The 25255-nt window shown below is 42.1% G+C and overlaps 1 protein-coding gene across 2 annotated transcripts; it reads left to right on the forward strand.

Moving 5' to 3' along the window:
• Positions 1 to 929: 929 nt before the first annotated feature.
• On the forward strand, positions 930 to 24595 carry mfsd14a2 (major facilitator superfamily domain containing 14A2). Of its 2 annotated transcripts, XR_013788377.1 has the most exons (13): positions 930 to 1157; positions 5811 to 5906; positions 9148 to 9210; positions 9755 to 9882; positions 11404 to 11518; positions 11621 to 11839; positions 12437 to 12550; positions 14244 to 14315; positions 16464 to 16576; positions 19310 to 19407; positions 20940 to 21097; positions 21469 to 23429; positions 23468 to 24595. XR_013788377.1 is itself a non-coding variant. In XM_079488627.1 (12 exons), exons 1-12 carry the CDS (start codon positions 1074 to 1076, stop codon positions 21679 to 21681), a joined length of 1473 nt encoding a protein of 490 aa, XP_079344753.1. In that variant the 5' UTR covers positions 930 to 1073; the 3' UTR covers positions 21682 to 24595. The 2 variants fall into 2 exon arrangements, 1 of the variants encoding a protein (XP_079344753.1); XM_079488627.1 differs by having other exon boundaries at positions 21469 to 24595.
• Positions 24596 to 25255: the final 660 nt, after the last annotated feature.

Consider the following 25255-nt stretch of genomic DNA (forward strand, 5'->3'; position numbering starts at 1 on the left):
GCAATTAAACAAAGTTAAACTAAACGAAAGGTACACAGATACCCTGACCAAACAGGTGCTGATTTCCAATGTTTACAGACATTCAGAATAACGAAAAACAGGCCTGTGTTCTGTTGTTTCATTTTAGGTTTAAAAATAAAAACGGGAAAACAATTATGTTAGTATCCGGACCTATTGTGGGTGTGGACTTCGTTGACATTAAGGAAGTATTTAGACTCTTGTGGACCAGACCCATTGCAAGATGCTGTACTCTGTCGTCAACCCTAAGCCATTCATTGAATATTGTATTTCCCCTGACTTATCATTATTGCCATACGTTTCTGATATATTTGTGAAATTCTGTTATTCGTTTACATAAAGTTATCATGACCATTTTGCAAACAGTTTACAATACCATGAGGTTTGCATTACAATATCAAGACCAGCAGGCAGAAGGTAACTGTGCATTTACTGTAAACACAGCTGTGTGCTCCATACAAGGAGCTTCCTCTTTGTTCCACCGAACCCGCGATGATGGCCACCAATAACATTAGGGCATCACTAATACAAACATTGTGCTATGCCAATCACACCCACCGTTTCTACTTCCGCCTACTCGTACTGTCCAATCACTGCACTTCCACCTTGCGTGGTCTCTATTTGCAACTGCCGCTCTGATCCGGTGTAGATCCCACCTGTGTCCGGTCATTTGCACGTACACGAAGCAACATCCTATGGCTCTGACCATAGATATGTCTATGGCTCTGACGAACATGTTAGACTACTTTAGACACAGTTTCCGTATCCGCTCTAGACCCAGACCGGATCTGCAACCTGCAAAGCAAATGGACCCCAGTCTAGCAGGGGGCGGGTTTAGCACGCGCTGTTCAGGAAGATGGGTCACAGAGTGGGGTGGGATGGATGGGGGTAGATCTGTGATCATCATTGCTAGTAGTACTAGCTCGACTCGCTGCTAGGCTAGCTGGACCTGAATAACGAGGTGGCGACACACACACAACCCGAAGACAACAACAACATATTCTGGGCGAACACAACGATGCCCCTGTGACACCAAGCATGGACATAAGTTAACAATGACGGGGGAGAAGAAGAAGAAGAAGAGGCTGAACCGCAGCATTCTTCTTGCAAAGAAAATTATCATAAAAGATGGAGCCAGTGTGAGTTAAATATTTATTTATCTTCGCTAGCATTGCCAGTACACTCCGTTGTTTGGCTTTGTGTTTGACACAGTTGACGTGCTTTGTTTTCCGAACGTCTGCCCAGTGTCTTGACACTTGCCCGCCGTTTGTTTTCCAGAACGGATCGTATTGACTTGTTAGCTGGGTGGTTCAGTGACCACATAGCTGGAGCTAAATAAGCTAGCTTTAGCCTACAAAGATTCCAAGGTTGCGTCAGTGATGTCACATCTAGCGGAAGTGCTTCCTACTCCTTTTTAAAAAAAAATATATTATTAGTAGTAGTATATGTTCGTGGGGCTGTTGCATTGTGTGCCGCCAGCCACTTTATACGTAGTCGCGTCACGCGTGACCCATTTAATCGTTATTCGTTAACGATTGAATTATAAATGAACTATTTTCGCCCGAAGGAAAGGGCAATTCAACAGATGATAGTGAAAATAGCAGATTTACAAGCTGAGACATGTGAGCTTGCCTTGTAGTAGATGCTGTGCTGATTGATATCTGCTATTTTCTAAATGTTTAGAAGAGTAGAAGTTGTAACGAACGGATTACAACATACAGTGCACAATAAAATTCAAATGGCTTTATTGGCATGAGAAAACAGACGTGTACATTGACATAGCAAAAGTGGAACAATGCAATCAAAACAAAATGTATGTACAATAATTGAAAGTCAGGATATCAAATAAATCAATTTCTATGCACTGATGTGACTCGATGTAGAGAGAGTGCAGGGTGATCAATTAGTAGTCTTGAAGGTGGTCGTGTTCCAGGTTCAACACACTTCCTATTTTGTCACTACCGTATCCTTTGTGTCCTCGTCCTAGGCTGTAGCCATCGTTAGCGGCCTATCCGTTTACACGTCAGCTCAGTTCAGGTAACGTTAGCGAGCTCATATGAACATAAAAACAATTTCCTGGAAGACAATGCAAATAACCTAACGTTGGATAATAACAAGCACTACTACTCCCTTTATCTTATCCGTTGGTGTTCAACAACACTTCAAATGTGTTTATTGAAATGTTTTGTTTTATCCATCTAGCAAATTAGGACTGCCGCCGCGTCCACATACAACTAATATATCTAATCATTATGTAAATAGTAGATTGATCATCTCACGTTGACTATCCTAGTATGTAAAAGTTGTCATTCGTGGCTTGTTGTAAGTGAAATAGTTTAAAAGTTGGACGCGTCAAGTCAACACGCCATGTAAATAACGTTGAATAAATCAACAAATGCTCTACCTCAGTTTGCTGGTCTAGTGTTCAGATTTAATTGCATCCGTCATGATGTTCTCTCAAAATCACATCGGAAAGTAGTTCCAACTCTTCAGGAAATGATTAGGGGATATATAGAAGGCCTATTGTTAGCAGTTAGGTCTATCACTGGTGAAGCATGCTTACTATGACCGCAATTGTGCTAGTTATGTAAGGCGCTGGTAGTCAAGTTATGTCAAATATGTTGTGAATTCATGCACTGGAAATCTGACAAAAAATGAATATGACCATATTTGTAACCAAATGTGCCCAATTGACTCGAAAGGTGTTGTACATGGAAATACAAACACTGATGACAGTCTTTGTGCCTGTAAATATAATTAAACTGTAAACACCTGCTGATGTGATCATTTCAGACAAGGCCTCTATTTAACATCGGTGTTGTTGCTTTCCTGTGGTCAGATATAATCCCTGAGTTAGGGAAGCCAAATACCAGTCCTACCTAAACTAGTTTGAATGAGATAGCCCTGCTACCAGATAGAAGTTTGATCGAGATCCAGGCAGAGAGTATCCTTGCTAGATAGTAGATACCAGTTTGGGGAACCAGAGAGACTTAAGTTAGCCTTTAATTCATTTAAGTCATTTTCAGACAGCAGTTGAGTTCAGTTAGCATACTCTAAAACAAATCAATTAATTCATATTTCCCTATAAAGGAAATTGCAACACGTGTTGGTTGGTTGCCCTGTAACGGAACCAAAACACGCACGTGGGACATAATCGCTGACATAATTATAGATGTAAAGGAATATAGCGCTGAAGAAGTCCTGACGTCACTCGCTCATCCCCTGGTTCCAAGGGGTTTGCAGAAGAACATGGGGTCATCTTAAAATTGTCTCATATAAGAATTGTGGTCCAAAAATAAACAAACTGTCTCGGCAATATTGTCGGGGAGGTGTCTCTGTATCGTTGACTGACAGTGAGTCAGTTATTGATACAGTCTGTTTCTAGCGAAAATGTAACTAATTCGGCAGCAGTAACATTATCGTTTTCTCGCAGTCAGTTGATTCTTCATATCCATATGAGTGAAACCGTTGGGATGATTTGTTTATTTTTCAAACACAGTTCTTATATGAGGCGATCTAAGATCCCCAGTATGGGGATTTCAATGCAAATAAAAAAGTACACAAACCCGTGGACTTAGTGTCCTCTTGCGATATTGACGTCAGACTTCGGTGTTCTATAGATGGGTCATCATAAGCAGCCTACTTCCGTGTTCTCAGTCACTGGTTTTGCTGGAGGACACAATGATGCTTATTGCTAGATTTGCTACCATAACAATGCATCTTCATAGCAAAACAAAGGCATCATGGAGAGGCCCCTGTGGATTGATTATTTCCTCTTCCTTGTTCATCTTGGAAGCACAGTGTTGCTATAAGGAAGGCCCGATGTGATTTGCTATGGGGAACTCCATTGGTAGCTGTTTCCCATCCGTCACACTCACACACTGATACATTTGAAACACACCAAATAGGGAAGTGACAAACCACACAACCCACGCCTAACTGTCAGTGTCTGAGGTGGGACTCTGGCCTGTTTTACACTCAAGTTCAAGTTTATTTGAAAACATCATTGCATAACAGTATGAATTATGATGTTTCTTACAAGAGGGACAAGAGACACAATCCATTTTTCACCTTGCATTGGCTTCTGCCAAGGCTTTGCTCGTCACCCCCAATCACACTATCCTATCTATCATCTTACCTTTATAGATTTGTATTGACCTGTATGGATTTTATTGTGCAGAAAGAAGTGAGTGAATTGACTATCTATCTTGGGGGACTGGGTCACTGTTCATAATTAAAGTGAGATGGGGAGAAAAACTAATTGACCCTCTCTCAAGTCCCACCCGTGGTCACGCCCATTGGTTGCTGTTGCTTGGCTTGACAAAAATCCTGTCCACTGCGATTTCTAAAACGCGTGTTCTTCTGTTGCCTTGTATTGATGTTTTATTTATTCAATTCTTATTTTAAACTCGGTCTCAGTGAAAAGGAACAATTTGGGTGCAGCATGGTCTGCGCATAGATATTTTTCTACTTTCTATTTTTAGCAAACTTAACATAAGCAACAGAAAGAAGGCGGAACCAGGGCAGAACAAGGCGAGGAAAGCCTGCTGTTTAGTCAATCAGGGACCAATCAGAAAGCTGGCAAAGGGTTGATTGTGTTGTAGTCATTATAATAGGTTTAAGCCTATATAGGTGGAATAGTTACTAAGCTGTTGTAAAGTATCTATCTATAGACAGACACCAAAGCCCAGACAACATAACTATTTTAAAACGGGTATTTCCCAATAACATACATTTTTGATTGGCATACTGTCCAAGTACAGCATGTTGCTGAGCCCGACAAGACTTGTTGAATATAACCCTATTTTCTTGTGACATGTCAGCTTGAATTGTGATTATTTTCTGCCAGTGTATAGGCTGTCAGACTCAGTGCATTTAGCTATCTGAACTTGTGTGAACAAATATGAAGTTGTAGTTGAATTATAATAAATTATTGGTCACAGTTTGGATCATTGTCTTGTTAAGATTAAAATGAAATACTTGGCTCGGACGGTTAGCTCAACCGTCTGGGCACCTAAACCATACCAGCTGGACGGCGTGCCGCGGGTTCGACTCCCGAGCCCGACGGCCTTTGCCGCGTGTCAGTCCCATAGAGTATATAAAGGATAGAGACCGAACTGGAGCACTAGCCCCGCCCCCAAGCTATTCATTTCTATGAAGTTGCTCAGTGGCGTTTTGAAGCACCCGGAAGACTGCCGGAAGTACCTCCTCCGGACCTCAAATTTGAGGTCCGGGGTGACGTATGCAACCGAGCGCTCAATGTTAAAGCCCAGCTGCACGGGGTTTCCCGGTCATGAATCCACGGGTCCGCCTGTAGTCCCTCCTCCTACCACTAGGGCCCAGACCTTCAACGTTGAATAGCCTCACTGGCCCCTTGGTCAGTCCCCATCTCTCTCCCCATTTCCTGTCTGACTACTGTTCCCTATCAATTAAAGGCATACAAAGCCCCAAAAAACAAATCTTAAAAATAAAAACTTTTTTGCTGGGTCTGCAACATTGACTGCAATTCAACCTGAATAAGTTAATAAAAACACTAAACATCCATCACACTACAGTACAAAAGTTCTGAGATTTAGTCTTTGTATCTTAATTTTCTTTGTCTCTAATTTAGACAGCAGACCATGATGTTGGGATGGCTATTGTAATGTAAATGTAATTAGATGCATGCTGTTTGAAATTGATTCTAGTTCACCATGTGATCGAATGTCATCTCCATAGTCTCTCAGCTAACCATTCTCTTTGTGTCTCTTTCTTCTCTCTCTCTCTCTCTACTCTTTCTCTTGTCCCTTCAGCCTCAGGGAATCGGTGAGCCCAGCGTTTACCATGCTGTGGTGGTTATTTTCCTGGAGTTCTTTGCGTGGGGTCTCCTCACCACCCCCATGCTCGCGGTAAGCCAAGTCAAACACAAACACAATTCCTGGCACCTGACCCCTATAATGTCATTATAGACCAAAAGTTTACAAAAATAGTGAAAATAGCAGATCTACATGTTCAAAGTGTGTCAAGTTGCGAAACGTTAGCTTGTAGATTAGCTATTTTCACCATACTACATTGTATAAAATTGGGCGTCAGTGGTTTACTAGTAGTTAGCGACATCACATTTATTCTGTATTCAGGCACCCACTCACCTGTTCTTTACTGTGAGCTTGCCCAGAGAGTGGCATTTCCCAAACTTTCCATTGACTGGAATCACACGAAAAAGGCCCACCACCCTCCATGAATAATTGAATCACTAATCAAATGGCATAGGGCCTGCATGACACACACGTGTTTTGTTTGTGAATTATTGTATGTGTGTGTGTGTGTGTGTGTGTGTGTGTGTGTGTGTGTGTGTGTGTGTGTGTTTATAGTGGCAGACCTTTTCCCCAACAATAATGGACTAAGAAATATGAAAGGGCATCAAACGGCACATTGTCTGAGCACTGGCTCTTTGTTGAGAGGCTTATCGGGTAGAGAGAAAGAGGGAGGTCAGTCGTTTGTTGGTCAGACCACGGCACAGATGTATGCTAGGCAACGACTGAACACACTCACCTCACAGCAGTTATTGTTTTGGGCAAATGGTTGACACAGATGTGTGTATTTACTGGGTTGCTGTTTTTCTCCCCTTAGTATTACTAATATGAGATAAGAGAAAGGGGAGTGCACTCACATCCAAGTGCCCAGGTAAAGGGACAAACATCAATACATGAAATGAAATAAAAATAAGGTCCACTGTTAATGGCTAGTTTATAACCTTCAATAAACAGTGGAGCTTATTTTGCCAATTTGCAGACCTTACTTTAATATTTTTATTTCATAAGATAAGACCTTTATTCATCACATTGGGGAAATTCAGGCACCAAAGACGTAATGTGATGTTAATCTCAAGTATACTAACACTGTTACTTTGGATGGAGCTCTTTATCATAAGCAAATTAACATCTGTGAGCCACATCACATTGTGCAGCCTATTTATAAATTAGTAGTGGTGTATGTGTGCAGTGGTTTTGTGTTAATTGCTAAGGCTTGCTGCCTTTTTAAATCCAAGGGCGACGAAGGCGGGATTTGCATTTCGGGCTAATCAGAGAGCGACGGAGTAGCCTTGTGTAGTCGATACTAATATCACTGCGTAGGATATTAGTCTCGTCCCTCTCTGTTTTTTTCTGCAATGTCCCGCCCTATATTTGCATACTGGGCCCTTGTTGGTTATAGCCTGGTTCTAGATGAATCTGGTTAGCTCGTCACCACTTCGGTCGTGAAGTCCTCCCACAATTGAGGGGCCAGAATTAATCTGCCTGGGGCAATGTATTGCAAAGGCAGATGAAGGCTGGCTACAGGAGGCTAGCAGTGCTTCACTGCTTCCAATAAGTCAGACACTTCATTAGTATCCAGCACAATATCCTACCACATTCGCAATCTGAACAGTGGGTATCAGAATCCCACGACACAGAGGAGTCACTAGCCAGTTTATTCCACAAACCCAAAACAACCCAGATTGTTTAACATTTAGATTTTAGGGCATTTGTTGACTCGTTTCACTTCACCCAGTGTGATTTGAAATGAGTGTCCTGCGTAAGGACCCATGCAGAGCCTGCTCATACCCTCCCCTAAACTTAACCGCAAGCATGTCGCAGTGCGGTCCTAATAGTAACGCATGTTCGCCAACCTTAATCCTGTCGTTTTGTTTTCTCCAGTCGGCAGAGCATGTCCATACTCGTCGAAAACAATCATACTGATCCTAAGTGATCACTGCGGTCTTGTCTATTGATAACAGTCGAAACGGGTGGATTTCCTCTGTGTAGTGTTATGAAAGCCGCCGTACCACCTGTTTGTGGTTCAAATGCGGTTGATGGGTTATAGCATATATTGAGCAAGAGGTTTATATTCCTACACCGGTGTCAATGACATCTCTGCGCGCTCATACCTCAGACTTTGAACTGTACAGCAAATTGATTTATGCATATGAATGTCCTGCGTTCTGAACTTCAAAACAACCAACCTTTCATTTGTTCCATTTGACTGGACAGCAACATTTTAGACTAAACGGCCTACAAGTTGGTTATCTGTCCCAGTGGCTGATGGGGAAAGACAAACATTTATCCGCATTGGCTGCTGTTGGTAATTTTCCACTCTTGAGTGCAATCAGCTGCCTGTGAGTGATTATGAAAGGTCATGAGTGTGAAGGATGTTCTCCACCGTGGCTTTCATAGAAGCTATCGGGGAGGGAAATGAGCAGGTCACAGAGAGAGACTGAACAGACAACATCCTAAAAGACCACAGGATGGTGGATATCTTTCACGTCAAACTTCCAATGCTATTTTAATGTGTATTGTTGTTGTTCTTCATTGAGCTGCTGACCCAGCACTGGGTCAGCAGCTCAATGAAGAACAACAACAATACACTCCATGACACACCCCTGGTAGTGGCATAACTGTCTGGGCAGAGTCCCAGCAGATGTGGTATATAGAAACGGCTTCATTGTAACCATCTATAGCAGAACAGGGCACGGAGAGGATAAAGGAGTACCAGTGATTGATTTTGTACATTTCTTTAACAAATTGATGACGTGGCCTCAGTGGCCTGGCAACTGAGGGGGAAGGGTGGGCTGTTTGACATGCTTATGTGTGTCTGTCTTTAAGAGGTCTGTATGTGTGCCTGAGTGTGACGGTATTTACCATGATAGTGAAGGAAGACTGAAGCCTCACCCACTCGCACCCTCAAATTTTAACACTGACATTGACCTTCGCACTCAAGTCCTGCCAATGAACCAATTAAAAAAACGTGGTTACACGTATAGTGTAGAATATAAAGCCACATAGAGAACTGCAGAATAGTATCAATACAGACAATACAGTAATATGATCTGTTCTCAGAAAGTAAGTTCTCTGAAATATGTAGTGTGTAAACCATATTTATATATTGTTTTGCAAAATTGCTGTAAGATTTAATCTCAGCTGCAACACGGGTAGATTTGTGTACATTGTGGTCAGACTTGGCAGGCTGTCCGGCTGTGGCCGTCCGGCTGCCTTTATCAACGTTGCAGAGTGAAATGATCCTGCTGTAGGTCATTGTGGGACAGGTGTTGTGGCCTGTGTAAGGACACAAATGCCTTCATGATGTGGCGTTAACTGGTGTTTTTTTGTTCCCCAGACTTTGCACCAAACGTTCCCCCAGCACACATTCCTGATGAATGGGCTCATTCACGGAGTCAAGGTAAGCGATAACGCTGTAACACACAACCCATGCGGTCTCCTATGTTGGATGGTTGTGAACTTGGAACTCAGATCTTGTGGTGTGACATCCTCCTCTCCTCAGTTAGTTTTCCCTGAGTTTCACAACTGTAATTTAGCTAGGGTGTGGAAACCATTTCTCAGTGAGTCGACATAAGTTAGCCTATTAGGTTTACAGCCCGGTGAATCTATACATACCGTATGTAGTTAATTAACTCAAGTTATCTATTTACAGTGCTCAGTCCACTTCTTCCTTTTGAAGAACTGAAGCTAACGACACATCAGTGCATCACATTGTTAGCTTGTTAGCATTGTTATTTTCTGTGAGCGAAACCATCATGTGACAAAGTATAAATTCGGTTTAGCTGCCTTTCTCCATGGTCTTCTCTTTGTCTCTCACACACATTCCGTATTCTCTCTCCCACTCTTTCCATGTGACTATAATTGTTTCCCTCTAAAACACTTTGTGGTGCTCACTCTGCCTCTCCCTCTGTCTCTCTCTCTCTCTCTCTCATGCCCTCCCTCAGGGCCTATTATCATTTCTCAGTGCTCCTCTGATTGGAGCATTGTCAGATGTATGGGGACGCAAGTCCTTCCTGCTGCTAACGGTGTTCTTCACATGCGCACCCATCCCACTGATGAAGATCAGCCCATGGTGAGCCCCCCCACAAACACGCACACAAAACACCATTCACCACATCAGCTGCACTCAACTAAAGCCACACATGGAGGGATTAAGCTCCTCTATGGTTAGGTTCAGTGTGGTCCTTTTCTGTGGTTCTATCATCTCTAGACCATAACTCCTTCACTCAAGGAACATTTAAGGCATACCGGTAGTTATTCAACTGGTGGCACGCAGGACCTTTCTTGTAGACCCTGAAGGACATTATATAATTCCAATGTGTTTATTTTAAAAAAAGGATGGTTTGTTTTATATAATTACATGTTGCACCCATATTACTTTTAGCAAAAGGCCGATGCACACCTCAAGGCTATTGACAGGTGCGTAGGGCAATAAAGTATACTTAAAAGGGTATCTTTGAAAAACAAAGAAGGGTCCCGCACACTGTCAGAAAACTTGCCAGAAATGTTGCTCTTTATTCAACGTTTTGGTCTATTCGACCTTCATCAGGACAGACAATCTTCCCACCCATATTACTGTCATTGAACATGGTTTTTAACAAGAAATCTAAGCAAATACATGCCAATGAAGTTTTAACAAGGGTGATTTGAGGGGCCGGTCACACTAATTTGCGCAGTGCTGCTGGTCACCTGCAGCTGCTGTGTGCCAATTCACAGTGTAAGCTACAGCCTGTCAGTGAAAATAAAATAATAAAAGCAAGGTTTGTGGGTACTAGAAAGGTTGTAACACCTCTATAAACCAGGTTACTGTATATCGTAGGGCCCAGTGCCCACCCGTTCTGTAAATCGGCCATTTGAAGAAATCATCCAGCGTTTGAGGTCTGTGAGAACATGGAGAATGCAAAGTCAACTGTTTGGCTGAACATCCATTGCTACATGTCATTTTGTGGTTGAATGGAAGTGGTCCGGATGTGTTCAGTTGCGACGTGTGCTGAAGGAGTGACACGCGTGCAATTGAAGTGATTTGACCTACTTTTGTGCACTGGCTTGAAGCAGCTGTCTAGATTCCATAAAATTTGACCAAATGTCGGTAAATGTAATCCTTGATGAGTAATTCATGGAGAATATCCTCCACTCTGTCTGGTATAGGTTTACTACTGTAGATCTGGGTCATCAAAGTACATATTTTTTGATTCATGCAAAAATATTAATTCAGATCATAGATTTATTGCAAAATATGGTGTTATTCTGTGAAGATGTTTTGAAATGAAACTCCCACAGCATTCAGCTAACCATTTAACCAGTAGAGTACAGTTTAGGTTAACCATGAACATTTTGTAAAAGTTTTGTTGATAGTCCTTTGGCCCCCGGCCTCAATATACATTTTTACAATTGGCTCATTTAGTTGAATACCCCTGATTTAAGAAGAGAGAGAATTCAATTAGCAGTTGCTATAAAAGCACAGTAGTCATACTATACTGCAGCTAGGGCTGTTTGTACAAGATCCTGTATCGCTACTCTGATTAGGTCACGTAGTGTTTCCTTTGCTAGCAGTGTTACTGTCGTGATATCTGACTTTCCTTTTGTCCTCCAGGTGGTACTTTGCAGTCATCTCCATGTCCGGTGTCTTCGCCGTCACCTTCTCTGTGATCTTTGCCTACGTGGCAGACATCACACAGGAACATGAGAGGAGCACAGCGTATGGTCTGGTAAGAACAAGCTGCCATCAGAGATATGGCTGTCATCGTCTCCAGCTGAATGTTGGACAGAACATTTCCATCGTTTGTTTTTGTTTGTCCCGGTGCATCCAGGTGTCTGCTACCTTCGCGGCTAGTCTGGTGACCAGCCCGGCCATCGGCGCCTACCTGTCGGCAACGTACGGCGACACCCTGGTGGTGATCCTGGCCACAATCATCGCCCTGCTGGACATCTGCTTCATCCTGGTCGCTGTGCCGGAGTCGCTCCCCGAGAAGATGAGGCCCGCCTCCTGGGGAGCGCCCATCTCCTGGGAGCAGGCTGACCCCTTCGCTGTGAGCAGCTATTCTACAATACATTTAGAATGTCTGAAAATCACTTACTAATCACTAGTACTAGAAGGTCTTGGTATAAATTAAACATTGATGACCCATGTTAGAATGTAATTTATATGCAAATCACTTATTTATGAAAATCACTTGCAGAGGACAGGACAGAAAATGTCTTGATATAAAAGAATGATGGCTATGCAAACCACTTATGCAAACCACTTCATTTGACAGCATAATAAATCAATAGAAATTTGACATTGTTCAAATGTAGACTTTATGATGTCGCTTTTAATTACTTTTACTACTTTTACTTTAAAGCATATTTGGCTCCATATAGTTAGATATATGTGAGGCCAGTGTTGTTTGTGCCATTACCAAATTGCGCAGCACCATCAGCTGTCCACCTCTAATATCTCTAGGATACTCTGTCTAGCTGGAGGGATTTTATGACGTTTCTTTGTGAGGCAATCAATAATGGCCTCTTTTACATTTGCGCTACTTTAGCATGCCAAAGTAATTAATGCTGTTAACAATGAAAGACATCAACCAGTGGCTAAAGTGGTGTCTGTCCTGTCCTGTGTCTGTCTGTTTGTGTTTCAGTCTCTGCGTAAGGTGGGGCAGGACTCTACTGTGCTCCTCATCTGTATCACGGTGTTCCTCTCCTACCTCCCGGAGGCAGGCCAGTACTCCAGCTTCTTCCTCTATCTCAGACAGGTAACATTGCCTTCCTCCTTGCCGCCCACACGCAGTCTCTTCACCCTCCATCACAAAGGCTACAGTATGTGACTGCTGTTGACAATAAAGGGCAAACTCTTGAGTCAGACGCAGTTTTTGTTGCATGGCCTGCCTTCATATCTCATCTACCGTTTTATTATTTTTTTACTTGGGTTGTGTTAAAGGAGCATTCAGTGATTTGGGTGATTTGGAAAAAAAACCCGGTCCACCCTGTAACAAGATGTGCACATGCACACGCTCTACAGTGGGGGAAGTACAACAGACCAACATCACGTGCACCAATGCCCGCCCCACTCGATCATGATTGGAGGAAGGCCCCTCTCATCCTGATTGGATGAAGGCTTTGCCACCCAAAGCCCAAACCGAAGCTAGGGTTTTTTGACCCCAGGGGCTCACTGGGGACAGGGAGGAACTCCTTATATGGTCAGCACACTTTATAGTAGGGAGTATTATCCCAAAAATAAGAAAAAATAAGTGATATTTGAATTAAGTGAAATCACTGAATATACCTTTAAGACCGTTTCTATATATTTGTTTTGTGGCTCCATACTTGGCTATCGCTGTACTTATCTCTTTCGGAAAGACCCATTTTGCCGTTGACTGTATACCGAATGGATTGTTTGTCAACAGCAACAATACGTGTTTTCAGTCACCACATGCCATACCTGCTGCTACTACGATACCAGAACGATTCTTATGTTTCTGGATGCTGTGCTGAATTTCTAAGAATAATAATCACGAGGGATTGATAGGTGTATAGCTTGACGTGATAGGCCCTGGGCTCTGCCATCTTTGTTTGCAGAAATAGCTGCTGGAAAAAACAGATTTCTGTACACCACCAGGCACGTAAAGTTGCCGACCACACACTTTTCCCCCGTACCCGTGCTATTACGAGATTGGATCAGCAGGTCTTGTATTTCAGAACGTGAATAAGTAGAACAATTTAAATAGGTGGATCAGCAAAAAAAATTATAATAATACACATTTTCACAGCAGGAAAAAGCCAAATGCATTTCAAATTGCAGCGTCCGGAAAATAACCCGCTTCAGATGCTAATCCCCGGTTTTCTGTCGTCTAGAGGGAGGTGGCTGCCTCAGAATAAACTGACATACTCTGTCTCCTCCTTGTCCAAACTGCCTGGATGTTCAGGCTTGTTGCATTTGTGTAAACACGGCCTTTTCCATGTGTAACTATGTCAAAACTAGTCGGACAGGTCTGACACACAAACGCCTGACACACAAACACAGCCACATAATTCCCTGCTGCATCATCTTGTAGAATTGTCACTTATGGAGCATTGGGGATAGCATTTCCTACCACGCCCACCTGCTCTCTTTATCCCAAGTACTTTGTTGTCTATCCCTCGCTCCTCATTTGTTGTCATGAATAAACTCGCTTCACAACACCTTGCCCTACTACCGTATGAAAGCAGATAAAGGGAGGAAGTGGGTGTACTTGACCTGGATACATGTTTTTTTGTTTTTCTTCAAGGATGTTGTAATAAAGCAGAGGGTTACAAACACTCAAACGACACCAATGACACACCTCTCGTGTTTTTAGGAATGTGCTTGCATTATGGGAGATTATATTCTGTTTGAGATATGTGCCTGTTTCTGTTGCAAGGTGGCCGTGTCCTAACCTGTGGTATGAATGTGGTTTCTCTCACCTTCAGGTCATACACTTCACATCGGAGACGGTGGCTGCATTTATCGCAGTGGTGGGACTGCTCTCCATAGTGGCACAGGTATGAGAACAGACCACTTCCTTTCCCTCTCACCAGCAATGTGTTCTGTAGACTGCTGAGAAAAAATATACCACACAATGGCTTTGCACACATTACCGTATAGTAGTGTTTTCCATCATGTACGTGACACCACCCCATCATACACCCTATACACTCACAGGAGAGCGTGTGCTAGGGCTGAACGATATCATTATCAGCCCACTCAACCCCTCTTTCCTTGCATAGAAGGGCTGCCACAAAGGCAGCATAGCAAACGGAAGGTCCCAGGTTCAATAGAGGGTATGCGCATGCATGAAGTGAATAGCAAATTGAATAGAGGGTATGCACATGCATGAAGTGAATAGCAAATTGAGTGGCAAAGTGAGTTTAATGTTGTTTAACATGGTTTAATGCAGTCAGAAATGACTTTTCTGTTTGGATGTATGGGCTGTCGAGGCCAGAAAGTAGTTTTTTGCCACTCTAGGCGTTCCCGCATATAACTTCCGGGTATGATGATGATGTCACACGCATACCCTCTATTCCCAGCCGCAGATATAATAATGTGTTGAGGTGTCCATGAGCATTCTATAGGATTGACTAAGCAGCCATCACCTGGGTGAAGCTGAAGCTGCATTTCCCCGGGGATTAAAAAGGTCTATATAGAGCATATTTCCGTGACCAAGGGGTAGAGGGAGTGACGTCGGTACTAAGACAAAGTTTAACTCTAGGCGGGCGTGTGCACTGTGCATGAGACCAGCACGACAGGCGGGACCACTCACTCCTCGTCGTCTCTCTGATTGAAAATGAATATCTGGCGGTGTTTGAAAAACTGAACTGAGTGGTGCAACTCCCCCTCCTCCCCTCCTCTCCCTCTCACTCTCAATTCAATTCAAAGGAGCTTTATTGGCATGAGAAAACGTACATTTACATTGCCAAAGCAGAAGTGGAACAAGACAATCAAAACAGAACAATGTATTTACAAATAAATATTGGATATTCTCTCTCTATATATATCTCTATATCCCTCTCTCTCTCTCTCTCTCTCTCTCTCTCTCTCTCTCTCTCTCTCTCATTAGCAGGGAACAGTGCAGCACTATCTCTCTCTCTCTCTGTTTCTGGCACAACAGCGAGTCACACACAAACATAGGTTAACACTGACATACATAGTCACACACATAGGTTAACACGGACATTGCTGTTCCTTGGAGTGGTTGCACCACTCAAAAAAAACATAATGCAGCCATTCCTGTGCTTCTGAAGTGTCAGCAAAAAGGGATATTATAGTGTGGCTCAAGTACTTATTATATGCTGAAACCATGCATCATTCTTGACTGCTTGGAGCTGTAATTGTTTTGCTATAAATCCCCTCAAAGAAATATTTATGGAGTTAACATTTTATGTCCAATAGCCAGCGTGTGAAATGTAAATCATTGACTATTTACTGTAGATGCGTAGTAGCCTATATTCTGGTTGTAACAAAACAATTCTTAAGTAAATAAATTATGAGATCCAAGATTAGGTCCAGTCATAGACAGACAGAGAGAACCTTCTATCTAGATGGCTCACCGTTAAGAAGCCATTGTTGTTGTGACATTGTAATAGCGTGGTGCTAAGAGCTGTCTAGAAGAGTGTTCGTCTCATCTGACTGTACTGTATGTCTGTTCATCCCACTGTTTCTGGTCTCTAAAGCCAGGAAGCGTTTTAAAATTGTGTGAGTCAACAGTCTGGCGCCAGTGGCTCGAGAGACCACTCCGCATCTAACATTTTGTGACTCACATTTTGAAATCAAATTTTGTGATTTCATAATCTCACATCCATCGTCCTGCTGAACTTCATCTGGGCAAGACCCACGTCATCAATATAACATCATTAACATTAACCCCATCTTGTACTTTTCTTGCTGATCACAAAGCGAATGAAAGTGAAAGTCATAGGAGAATGTACGTTTTTAATGATCTATGCATGCAGAATCTCTTTTTACGGCATATAGTCAGTTTGCTTCTATCACTGCTGTTGAAACCAACCTAAGCTCTCAATGCTGCCAGGGAACGTGCATTAACACATTGCTTCTAGCGCTTGTGAACAGAGATTTCCCTCTGCAATGCTGGCTTCTTACTATTTGAAGAAAACCCAAGTGGTAACCATGGAAATTGTGTTTTGTTCTTTCAGACGGTTGTTCTGGGGATCTTGATGCGTTCCATAGGGAATAAGAACACTATCCTACTTGGCCTTGGCTTCCAGATCCTTCAGCTGGCCTGGTATGGGTTTGGCTCCCAGCCCTGGTCAGTAACAAACGCTGTTTCTTATTCTTACATATACACATACCTTCCTCTACAGTCATTAATGGTCATTCACTGCTGCACAATTGCCCTCAGTACTAGAGTAAATATTCTGCATTTCCAGTAACACTTCTCACAACAATGGACTTATGCCACTGGATAAACCTGTGTATTGAAAGCAACACTCAATAGAAACGTTCCCTGTATCGTTTGGAATTGGATTGTTACACCCTTGTAAGTACAATATATATTGAGGAGATTGTGCTGCATTTACAGAGATTTATTTAGCGTTGACTGAGTGAGTGCAACCATTTATTTGATACACAGAAATAAGGGTAAAGTGAAAATGTATTCATCCAGTGGTGTCTCACAGACAGTGTTGGGCAAGTTATTCAGGAAGATTAATACATTTCTCCTTTAAAAATAATTACCGGTATATTACATTATGTGGTATCAAGAATAATAAGTGATGTTACAAGTCCAATCCCCACTGAAAAAGTGATGTACAATTATTGTACATACATTCTGTTTTGCCGGCTCCTTTAGAACTGAATCCACTTTATTGGAACGATAATTGGAAGTCACAAATCAGCGTGTCAGCAAGTGCATAACTGTACACATTAATATAGGCTATATAAAAATCAACAACCGCCTCCTGTTTATTAGTCCTCTCTAGTAGGACTATAGTCCTACTAGACTATAGTCCTATACTATAGTCCTACTAGACCCCAGGAAATTACATCTGGCCACAAGATCACAGGATCTACTGAATGTGAAGGGGGGTACTATTGGGGTCAGTTTTAGATCCTGATTTGATAATTTTTCGGAGTTTGGAAGTGCTTGTTTTCAATAACACAACATTGTGCTGCCTCCTGCATTATGTGACATTTAGAAACAGGTGGTATGCAGGACGCTTGAGTGATTTCCAACGAGCGCTTCCAAACTCCAACACTCCATTCTGCTCAATGTTTTGCCACTCAGTCTAGATGAGGGGGGCGTGTCCTGATGGGAAAATCATGCATGTGCATACTCTATACAAATACAACACAACAGTATAAGAATATAATTTGGAAACAATTACTGGGTCCAGCACTGAAATCATCCTCCACTTCTTTTTAAGGAGAACTTTAAACGTGCACAAGAGATCGACCGATTATCGGCAACGGCTGATTATCTGCTTTGATATTCATAATCTTTATTAATATCGGTATAGGTGCAAACAAATAATAATCGGAAAAAAAACTTTTTTTTTTTTTCTCATTGAAAAATGTGTGTGTGACTGTGGAAGGAAGGAAAGGTGTGTGTGTCAGCCAACTGAATGTTTTCTAAAAAGACAACTTTTTTTTATTGAATTATATTATTGAATTTTGGCTAACCAATCGGTAGCATTGTCAGTATTTGTCTTAGTTTCTAATTCATATTTAGTTGCCAATAATTTAACTGTAAGCCAGTGTTTTGAGACACATTGCCTTTTATTGCTATAAAATACAAATTCTACATGCATTAAAACAGTGGCCAGTGGTTACAATGGTGGGGCCAGTGATCTTGAAAGTGGTAAATATCAGTGGTGGAGTAAAAACAACAAGGTCACATGGCTTTGGGGAGTTTGAGGAGATCTACAAGCTCTCAACATGTTATGCTGCAATGCGTTGTGGGCTTGTAGATCACCTATTTTGATAAATATTGAAAAAATAAACAGTCTTTTCCCAGATTCTTTTTTAAATGTTGGAATCCCGTGCCATCGAACGAAGCTTTGAATATTCGATTTTTTGGTGGTCAACCCTACTGTAAACACAGCCTGCACTTCATACTGTACCATGTTGCATATGCTGCTACAGTACATGTTTGCTCATAATATCGGCTATCGGGCTCTTTTGATCTCCACAGTCTCTACTAATCGGTAATCGGCCTAAAGACCATATCGGTAGATCACTAGCACACACACAACCTCTCTCTCGCCCTCAATACCTCATCAAATTGTTAATGTACTGCCCTAACTAACCACCAGAGGGCAGAAAATCCAAATGAAAAGCACTGCCAAATGACAAATGTAAAGTCTATATGAAAACAATTATCAACTACAGTGTTACAATGCTAATGTTGCAATGTAATTTTCTTGGGGAAAATTGCAATCAGTTACAGTCTTGATTTAAATGCCTTGAAATTTCAGAACATTCTTTGGTAAAACATCAGCTATAGCCTGCGGGAATTAATCAACCCAGCTGCCCAATTCAAACTTAGTTTCAGTATCATGTCTCAGGAAGCGTTCAAACTTAGTTTCAGTATCATGTCTCGGGAAGCGTTCATTTGTCAGCCTTTGTCAGTGGCAGGTGTTAGTCAGTCAACAGGTGTTTTCACTTGAGAGAAAGCAGCTCTTAATTTTGGGTGGGAACCCCTTTTGGTGTTATAAGCATTATGTAATGCTTTAGCTATTGAAAAATAGCAGATCTACAAGCTCATAGCACGTCACCGAATTGTGAACCATGATATTGGAGTTCTGTTCGGACTTGTTCAATAATCAGGATAGAAGCCTACATTGAGCTTCTATGACTGTGTTATTTTGAGACGAGTTTCTTTATGGTGCTTGATATGGAAAAACGCCAATAACCTCATTTCTGCTGGGGCGCCTTGTTAATGCTTTGCTTGATGGGACTACCTCAGTAAGCATGCTGCTATTGTTTTACATCTGTATGCAAAGCTTTTACTGTATGTTCTGACTGAGTATTGTTTGTACAGGATGATATGGGCGGCCGGATCAGTAGCGGCCATGTCCAGCATCACCTTCCCAGCCATCAGCGCCATCGTGTCCCGCAATGCTGACCCAGACCAGCAGGGTGAGCTCCTCAGCCACGTGTATCTCAGCCCTGGATTGAAAAGACAAACACCTTCGGGTGTCTGACTAGAGCCTTAGACACAGGGTTTCCATGGTCATTTCCTGGAAATGTTTTGAAATGAGAAATAACTGGAAATTGGGTTACATATCCTGGAAAGGTTTTGAAATTGAATTGGAAATAATGTGTGGGTACCCTGTAGAGTGTAGACACACTCACCCATCAGTAGTACCATCACACTCGCCAATCTCATTCTCTATAAAGCCTCATTTAATGTGGTGTTTTTAACCTGAACTAAAATCTGAATAACCATACAGAAATCTTTGTCTGTGGGTCTTTGTGTGTGTAATATGGGGTTTTAGATATTTTAGATTTTATCAGTGAGCCCAGTGTCTCTGATGTCATGGACACTGGGCTCACTTACTTTCAAGGACTATTTAAAGAGGACGGGAAGCGAAGACCGCACGGTGGACTCCATGTTGTTCCCTGGAAGGAAAGAAACATGCGCAGTTGAGACCAAGGACATGTTTCTTTCCTTCCATGGAGCCCCATGGAGCAACATGGCGTCGCCTGTACGGTCTTCGCGTCTCTTCCTCTTTAGACAGTCCTTGGTTGAGACCAAGGATAGTCTAAGAAGGATGAGACGCGAAGACCGTACGGGCGACGCCATGTTGCTTTGGAAGGAAAGAAACATGCGCAATGGGCTATATGCAGCCAACACTTCCGCGTTCAGCTTCCTTGGTCTCAACTGCGCATGTTTCTTTCCTTCCAAAGCAACATGGCGTCGCCCGTACGGTCTTCGCGTCTTATCCTTCTTAGACTATCCTTGGTTGAGACCAGGAAGTTGTACATGACAAATCATAGATATGGCACAAATGGCCCAGCAGATGGCGTCATGCCACTGAAAGGAGATATGCTTGTATATTATATCGTGTCACGTCATTGCATTTTACCTTTTTTATATTAACGTTTTAACAGCAAGTGGATAAGTAAGTCCCAGCATGGATCATCACACAGACAGTAATGTTGGTCGGATGTGACATATGTACAAGCATCTCTCCTTTCAGTGGCATCACGGTGATCACGCTGTCTGCTGGGCCATTTGTGCCATATCTATGATTTGTCATGTACAACTTCCTGGTCTCAACTGCGCATGTTTCTTTCCTTTCAGGGAGCAACATGAAGTCCACTGTACGGTCTTCGCTTCCTGTCCTCTTTAAATAGTCCTTGGACTACATTGTCCAGTCTCAGTAAGACCGCCCTCCCCCTAGGAGGAGCAGTGCACCAAAGCATTGTGGGAATTGTAGTCCAGGAAGTAAGTGAGCCCAGTGTCCATGACATCAGAGACACTGGGCTCACTGCTAAAATCTAAAATATCTAAAACCACAAATTACACACATAAAGACCCCCAGGAAAGTGTTCTAAATCTTCTAAACGTCATTAAAAAAAGAATTAGCAAAAAGGGTGAAATGTCCCTTTAATATCCAGCAGCACATGTGCTCTGACAAGGTTGTTTGCATATCTTCTCTCTGCAGGTGTGGTTCAGGGCATGATAACAGGGATCCGGGGGCTGTGTAACGGCTTGGGTCCGGCGCTGTACGGCTTCGTCTTCTACCTGTTCCATGTCGAGCTGACTGACGACGACGCCTCCGAAAAAGGTGGCAAAGCCAACATGGCCAACCCCACCGACGAGGTGAGCACCGAGAAAACTATGATTCTTCACCGATGTCATTTATAGAACTGGTGCTGATATTGTATGTGTAGTTCTCTTTCATTAGATTCAGTAATCATTAATCACGCGCACACTCTATTAGTGACAACACTAAGCAACAAGAAATTATATTATATATGCAAGTGACATTTTTGGGAATTATTGTCTTTTCTAATCTTGACATATCAACATTATAATACACACATATCCTTACTGAGAGTTTCCTAATTCACCTCGCTTCCCGTTCTAAGTAAAGTTGCATTCTTCCAGAAACCCTTTACTGTACTCTGACTGAACCGAATAGACATACAGTACTACCATGACACCACTATGAACTTTTCATCCACTTCCAGAGTTCCATCATTCCTGGCCCCCCCTTTCTGTTCGGAGCGTGCTCAGTGCTGCTGTCCCTGCTGGTGGCCCTGTTCATCCCAGAGCACACAGGGCCCGGCGCACGGCCTGGAGCCTACAAGAAGCACAGTAACGGAGCTCAGACCCACTCCCACAGTCCTCAAGGCAGCGGGGCCGAAGGCAAGGAGCCACTACTGGAGGACAGCAGTGTATAACCCCAGCCTCGGTGGGGGGGCGGGCCACCCACTCACCTCACACACACCTCAGAGCATTGGACAGATGCACACATAATACCACATATGCACACTCATGCCTCAGGCACACCGCGTGGCCCCTGTGTGGATGTGAGATGTCCGCAGCACAACATGTTGGCCGTCTTTTCCTTGTGCAGCCCAATTTTAAAGCAGGGTGGTGTGAGAACTTTGTAATGGCCCTATGGGGAGGAGGGGGCTAGTTTGACGAGTTTATTGGGGACTGCTGTGGGAAGGGGGTGTGTGTGTGTGTGTGTGTGTGTGTGTGTGTGTGTGTGTGTGTGTGTGTGTGTGTGTGTGTGTGTGTGTGTGTGTGTGTGTGTGTGTGTGTGTGTGTGTGTGTGTGTGTGTGTGTGTGTGTGTGTGTGTGTGTGTGTGTGTGTGTGTGTGTGTGTGTGTGTGTGTGTGTAGTTACTTTGACTGTGCTGGACTCTCACCCTCCGTTTCTATGAGGCGGCAACAGGGTGGAGCATTAAACAGCTTCTCGGCTCCTGTGCAGAAACACACAACAACAATGAAGCACACCGATAAAAGTGACTTGCTAGAGTGTGTGGGTGATATCATAATTGTTACTAAAATCCCTGTGTGAGTCTTCTTACTCCTCCGTAGCCCGTTAAGTGACGATCATGTCCTTGTTTGTCCAACGAGAGTGTAGCCAACAGTCGAGCATGTGTCTAATGGCCCATTCCTCAAGCTAACTTCTGTTGTGATGCTTGTCGTTGTGACTAAGGCTTTCTATGAAGCCTCACTTATACTCTGTCGTGCTGCACCGGCACTCTCTTGAATAACCTGCTTTTCAAGCGACATGCCACGAGTATAAATTAGGCTTAAATGTTCGAGATGGGGAACCGCAGGTCTTCGCTTGCAGCGTACCAACGGAGGGGGAAAAACAACTGTATGCCTAAAAGAACGGCCTCCTCAAGTCCGTGTTGGAGAGGCTCTTCTATATCTAGAATTGGTTTAGTTGAGCCAGTTCTGAAACAAAGACCTCCTTTTCTTTTTTTTAATGGAGGGACTTTAGTCTACTTGAACAATTCTAAAGACCACAGATTTTGACAGATAACGCACTTCCAACGGACCGAGAAGTGTGCCAGAGAGAGAGAGAGAGAGACCACTTTATTAGCCGCGACCGTTTTCAATGTTTACCTGCCATTCTTAAGGTTAGCAGTACAGTTTGGGTTGTATATTTTCCTCTGTTCAGACTGAAGGCTAGTTGTGATTCAAATTTGTATTCGAAAAACAAATGTTGCCTTGAAGTGACTTCAAATATATATTGATTGATATATATATTGATATTGATATATATATATATATTGATATTATGCAACCTGTATGAAGACTGAGGTCTGAGTGGGCCATGTAATCCTTTGCTATTGCTCCCATCGGAGCATCAACATACATTTGATTTAATTACCCCCTTCATATTAGTCTGTTTTTTATGACATTTCTAAGTTTAAACAAAGGCTGGCAGAATCATACTGTAGTTTTTGTTTCTTGTTAAAGTTTCTGGAAAACCTTAAGATATAGTTTATAAATGTTGGCACTGACTTTGAATACAGTGTCTTTGGAAAAAATATCATTCGATATCGTGTGCTGCTTCAGTACAAAATCTAAACGGTAATAAACGTGATGTGGTATGATTAAAACAAACGCTGCACATGGTATTTGGGCCGACAGTAAAAATGGATTTCCCTGAATCCCTTGACATTTAGGCAAGTAAGTGATTACTATTGGTCAGCTTGACATTTAGGCTCCCTTGTAAGTGATTACTATTGGTCAGCTTGACATTTCTGACGCAATGTCAATCCGTGATAGCAGAACATTTTAAAATACTGTATTAGCTACCGGAATATTTTTGCTGTTGTAATTTTGAGTGATTGATTTTTTTGTAAATGCCTCAAGTGCATTGAAATAACCAAATCACACCCTGGCGTGAATTAGCTAATAGTGGGTTTCATGCTGTATAATGTCTATCTAAACTGCAATGTATTTTTCACTCATTATTTTGTGCCAAATTTTCTTTTGGTTTGCTTTTTCATACATTTGTTTTTGTGAGTGTTGGTGCTTGTGAAGCTGCTTTGGATTTATTTTTGTTTCTTTGGTCAGTTTCTCCTGTCTTAATTACTTTGAAGTTTGAACACATTTATTTCTTTTCTTTTTTTTTTAAAATAGCTTTTTAACTTCCATTCATTTGTAGGATTATTTTCAACATTGTGGCTATTTCTGGGGGATTATCAAATGTCCAATCTTTTGTTTCCAGTAATTTACACAGGCATTTCAGTGTGTTATAATTTCATGACGTTTTCCTTTTCATAATAGGTATCATTGAATGTTTCAAGCTGTACATGCTGACATATGTATGAAACATACAATGCTATAAGCCGCACAATGCCTGCCATAGCATTTTTATCATTTTGGAGGGATTGACATTAGATGATGAGGCCAACATTGACTTTGACTTGTTTTCTCAGTCTTTTTGTATTTACGCATATATTGGACCAACACATAAGCAAACCCATGCATTCAGATAAACAAATTGGTAAGATTCTGCACCAGCCCTGTGTGCACACACAGGTTCCCAAGCAGATGACTGTAAATGTACAAAATCACCTGTACATTCAGAAAATGTATATATGTATTGCTCAAGGAGATGGCCACTTATAGGTCTGTTTGGTTGTATGGTGCAATTAAATATTTCTCAAGACTTAACCTGCTAGCCACTCCTATTTTTAGTACAATGTGGTTTGTGGCCTGAGCCCCTCTCTGTGTGCCTAAAATTAGCCAAGAAGTGAATATGGCAACATGAGTAAATGGTGGATATTATGTAAATATGGGAAACTAATGACAAACTATTTATTAAAGGTTTATTGTACATTGAGCTGTTTGAATTTGTGTCTGTGGTTTTGGGTGTGGGCGCCACATGTTTCTTCATTTCTCTCTCTCGCGCTCTCTTTAATGTTTGTTCCAAGACCAAGGGTGTGTCTCAGGAAAACAAACTCGGCAAGTAACCAACAAAAATGTAGATCCAGAAAAACTTCTGAAGTAATGTTAGCTTTTTGTTCCCATGAGTAGAGCTCATTGGTTTTATGCAGTGGGAAATTCCAAACAACCTATAATAGCCACATGGAGGCAGTAGTAATGTTTGGTTGAAATCCCCAACAAGTTCTTTACTATACAGTACTCTTAAAGCATGTCACAGTACATTAAGATGGCCTGACGTGTACTCAATATCAAGAAGGATCCGATAAATTGATACTAAACTCTAGACAGAGCACATGTGAGTTACTTATTACCTGCATTCTATATGTTTGAATCACTTCATTTTTATTTGGTTAACTGATTGAAGTGTTTAACTGTTTGGATAATTACAGCACATTTTAAGCACAACGCAATACAAAAACAGTTAACTGTGGGCGACACCATAATCATAAAGCATTACATTTGTTTACATTAGGGTCCACCCTTTTGAATTCATCAGAACATGTAGAGACATACAAATATTCACTTCTATATAACCAAAAACAGGAAATCATCATAA

The sequence above is a fragment of the Electrona antarctica genome, assembly GCF_951216825.1.
Source record: "Electrona antarctica genome assembly, chromosome: 19".
NCBI lineage: Eukaryota > Metazoa > Chordata > Actinopteri > Myctophiformes > Myctophidae > Electrona > Electrona antarctica.

Excerpts from the sequence above, each read along its gene's own strand:
- mfsd14a2 (XM_079488627.1), top strand. The coding sequence starts at position 1,074 with ATGACGGGGGAGAAGAAGAAGAAGAAGAGGCTGAACCGCAGCATTCTT. Across the intron at positions 1,158-5,810 it reads TCATAAAAGATGGAGCCAGT|CCTCAGGGAATCGGTGAGCC; the intron begins GTGAGTTAAATA and ends TTGTCCCTTCAG. Across the intron at positions 5,907-9,147 it reads TCACCACCCCCATGCTCGCG|ACTTTGCACCAAACGTTCCC; the intron begins GTAAGCCAAGTC and ends TTTGTTCCCCAG.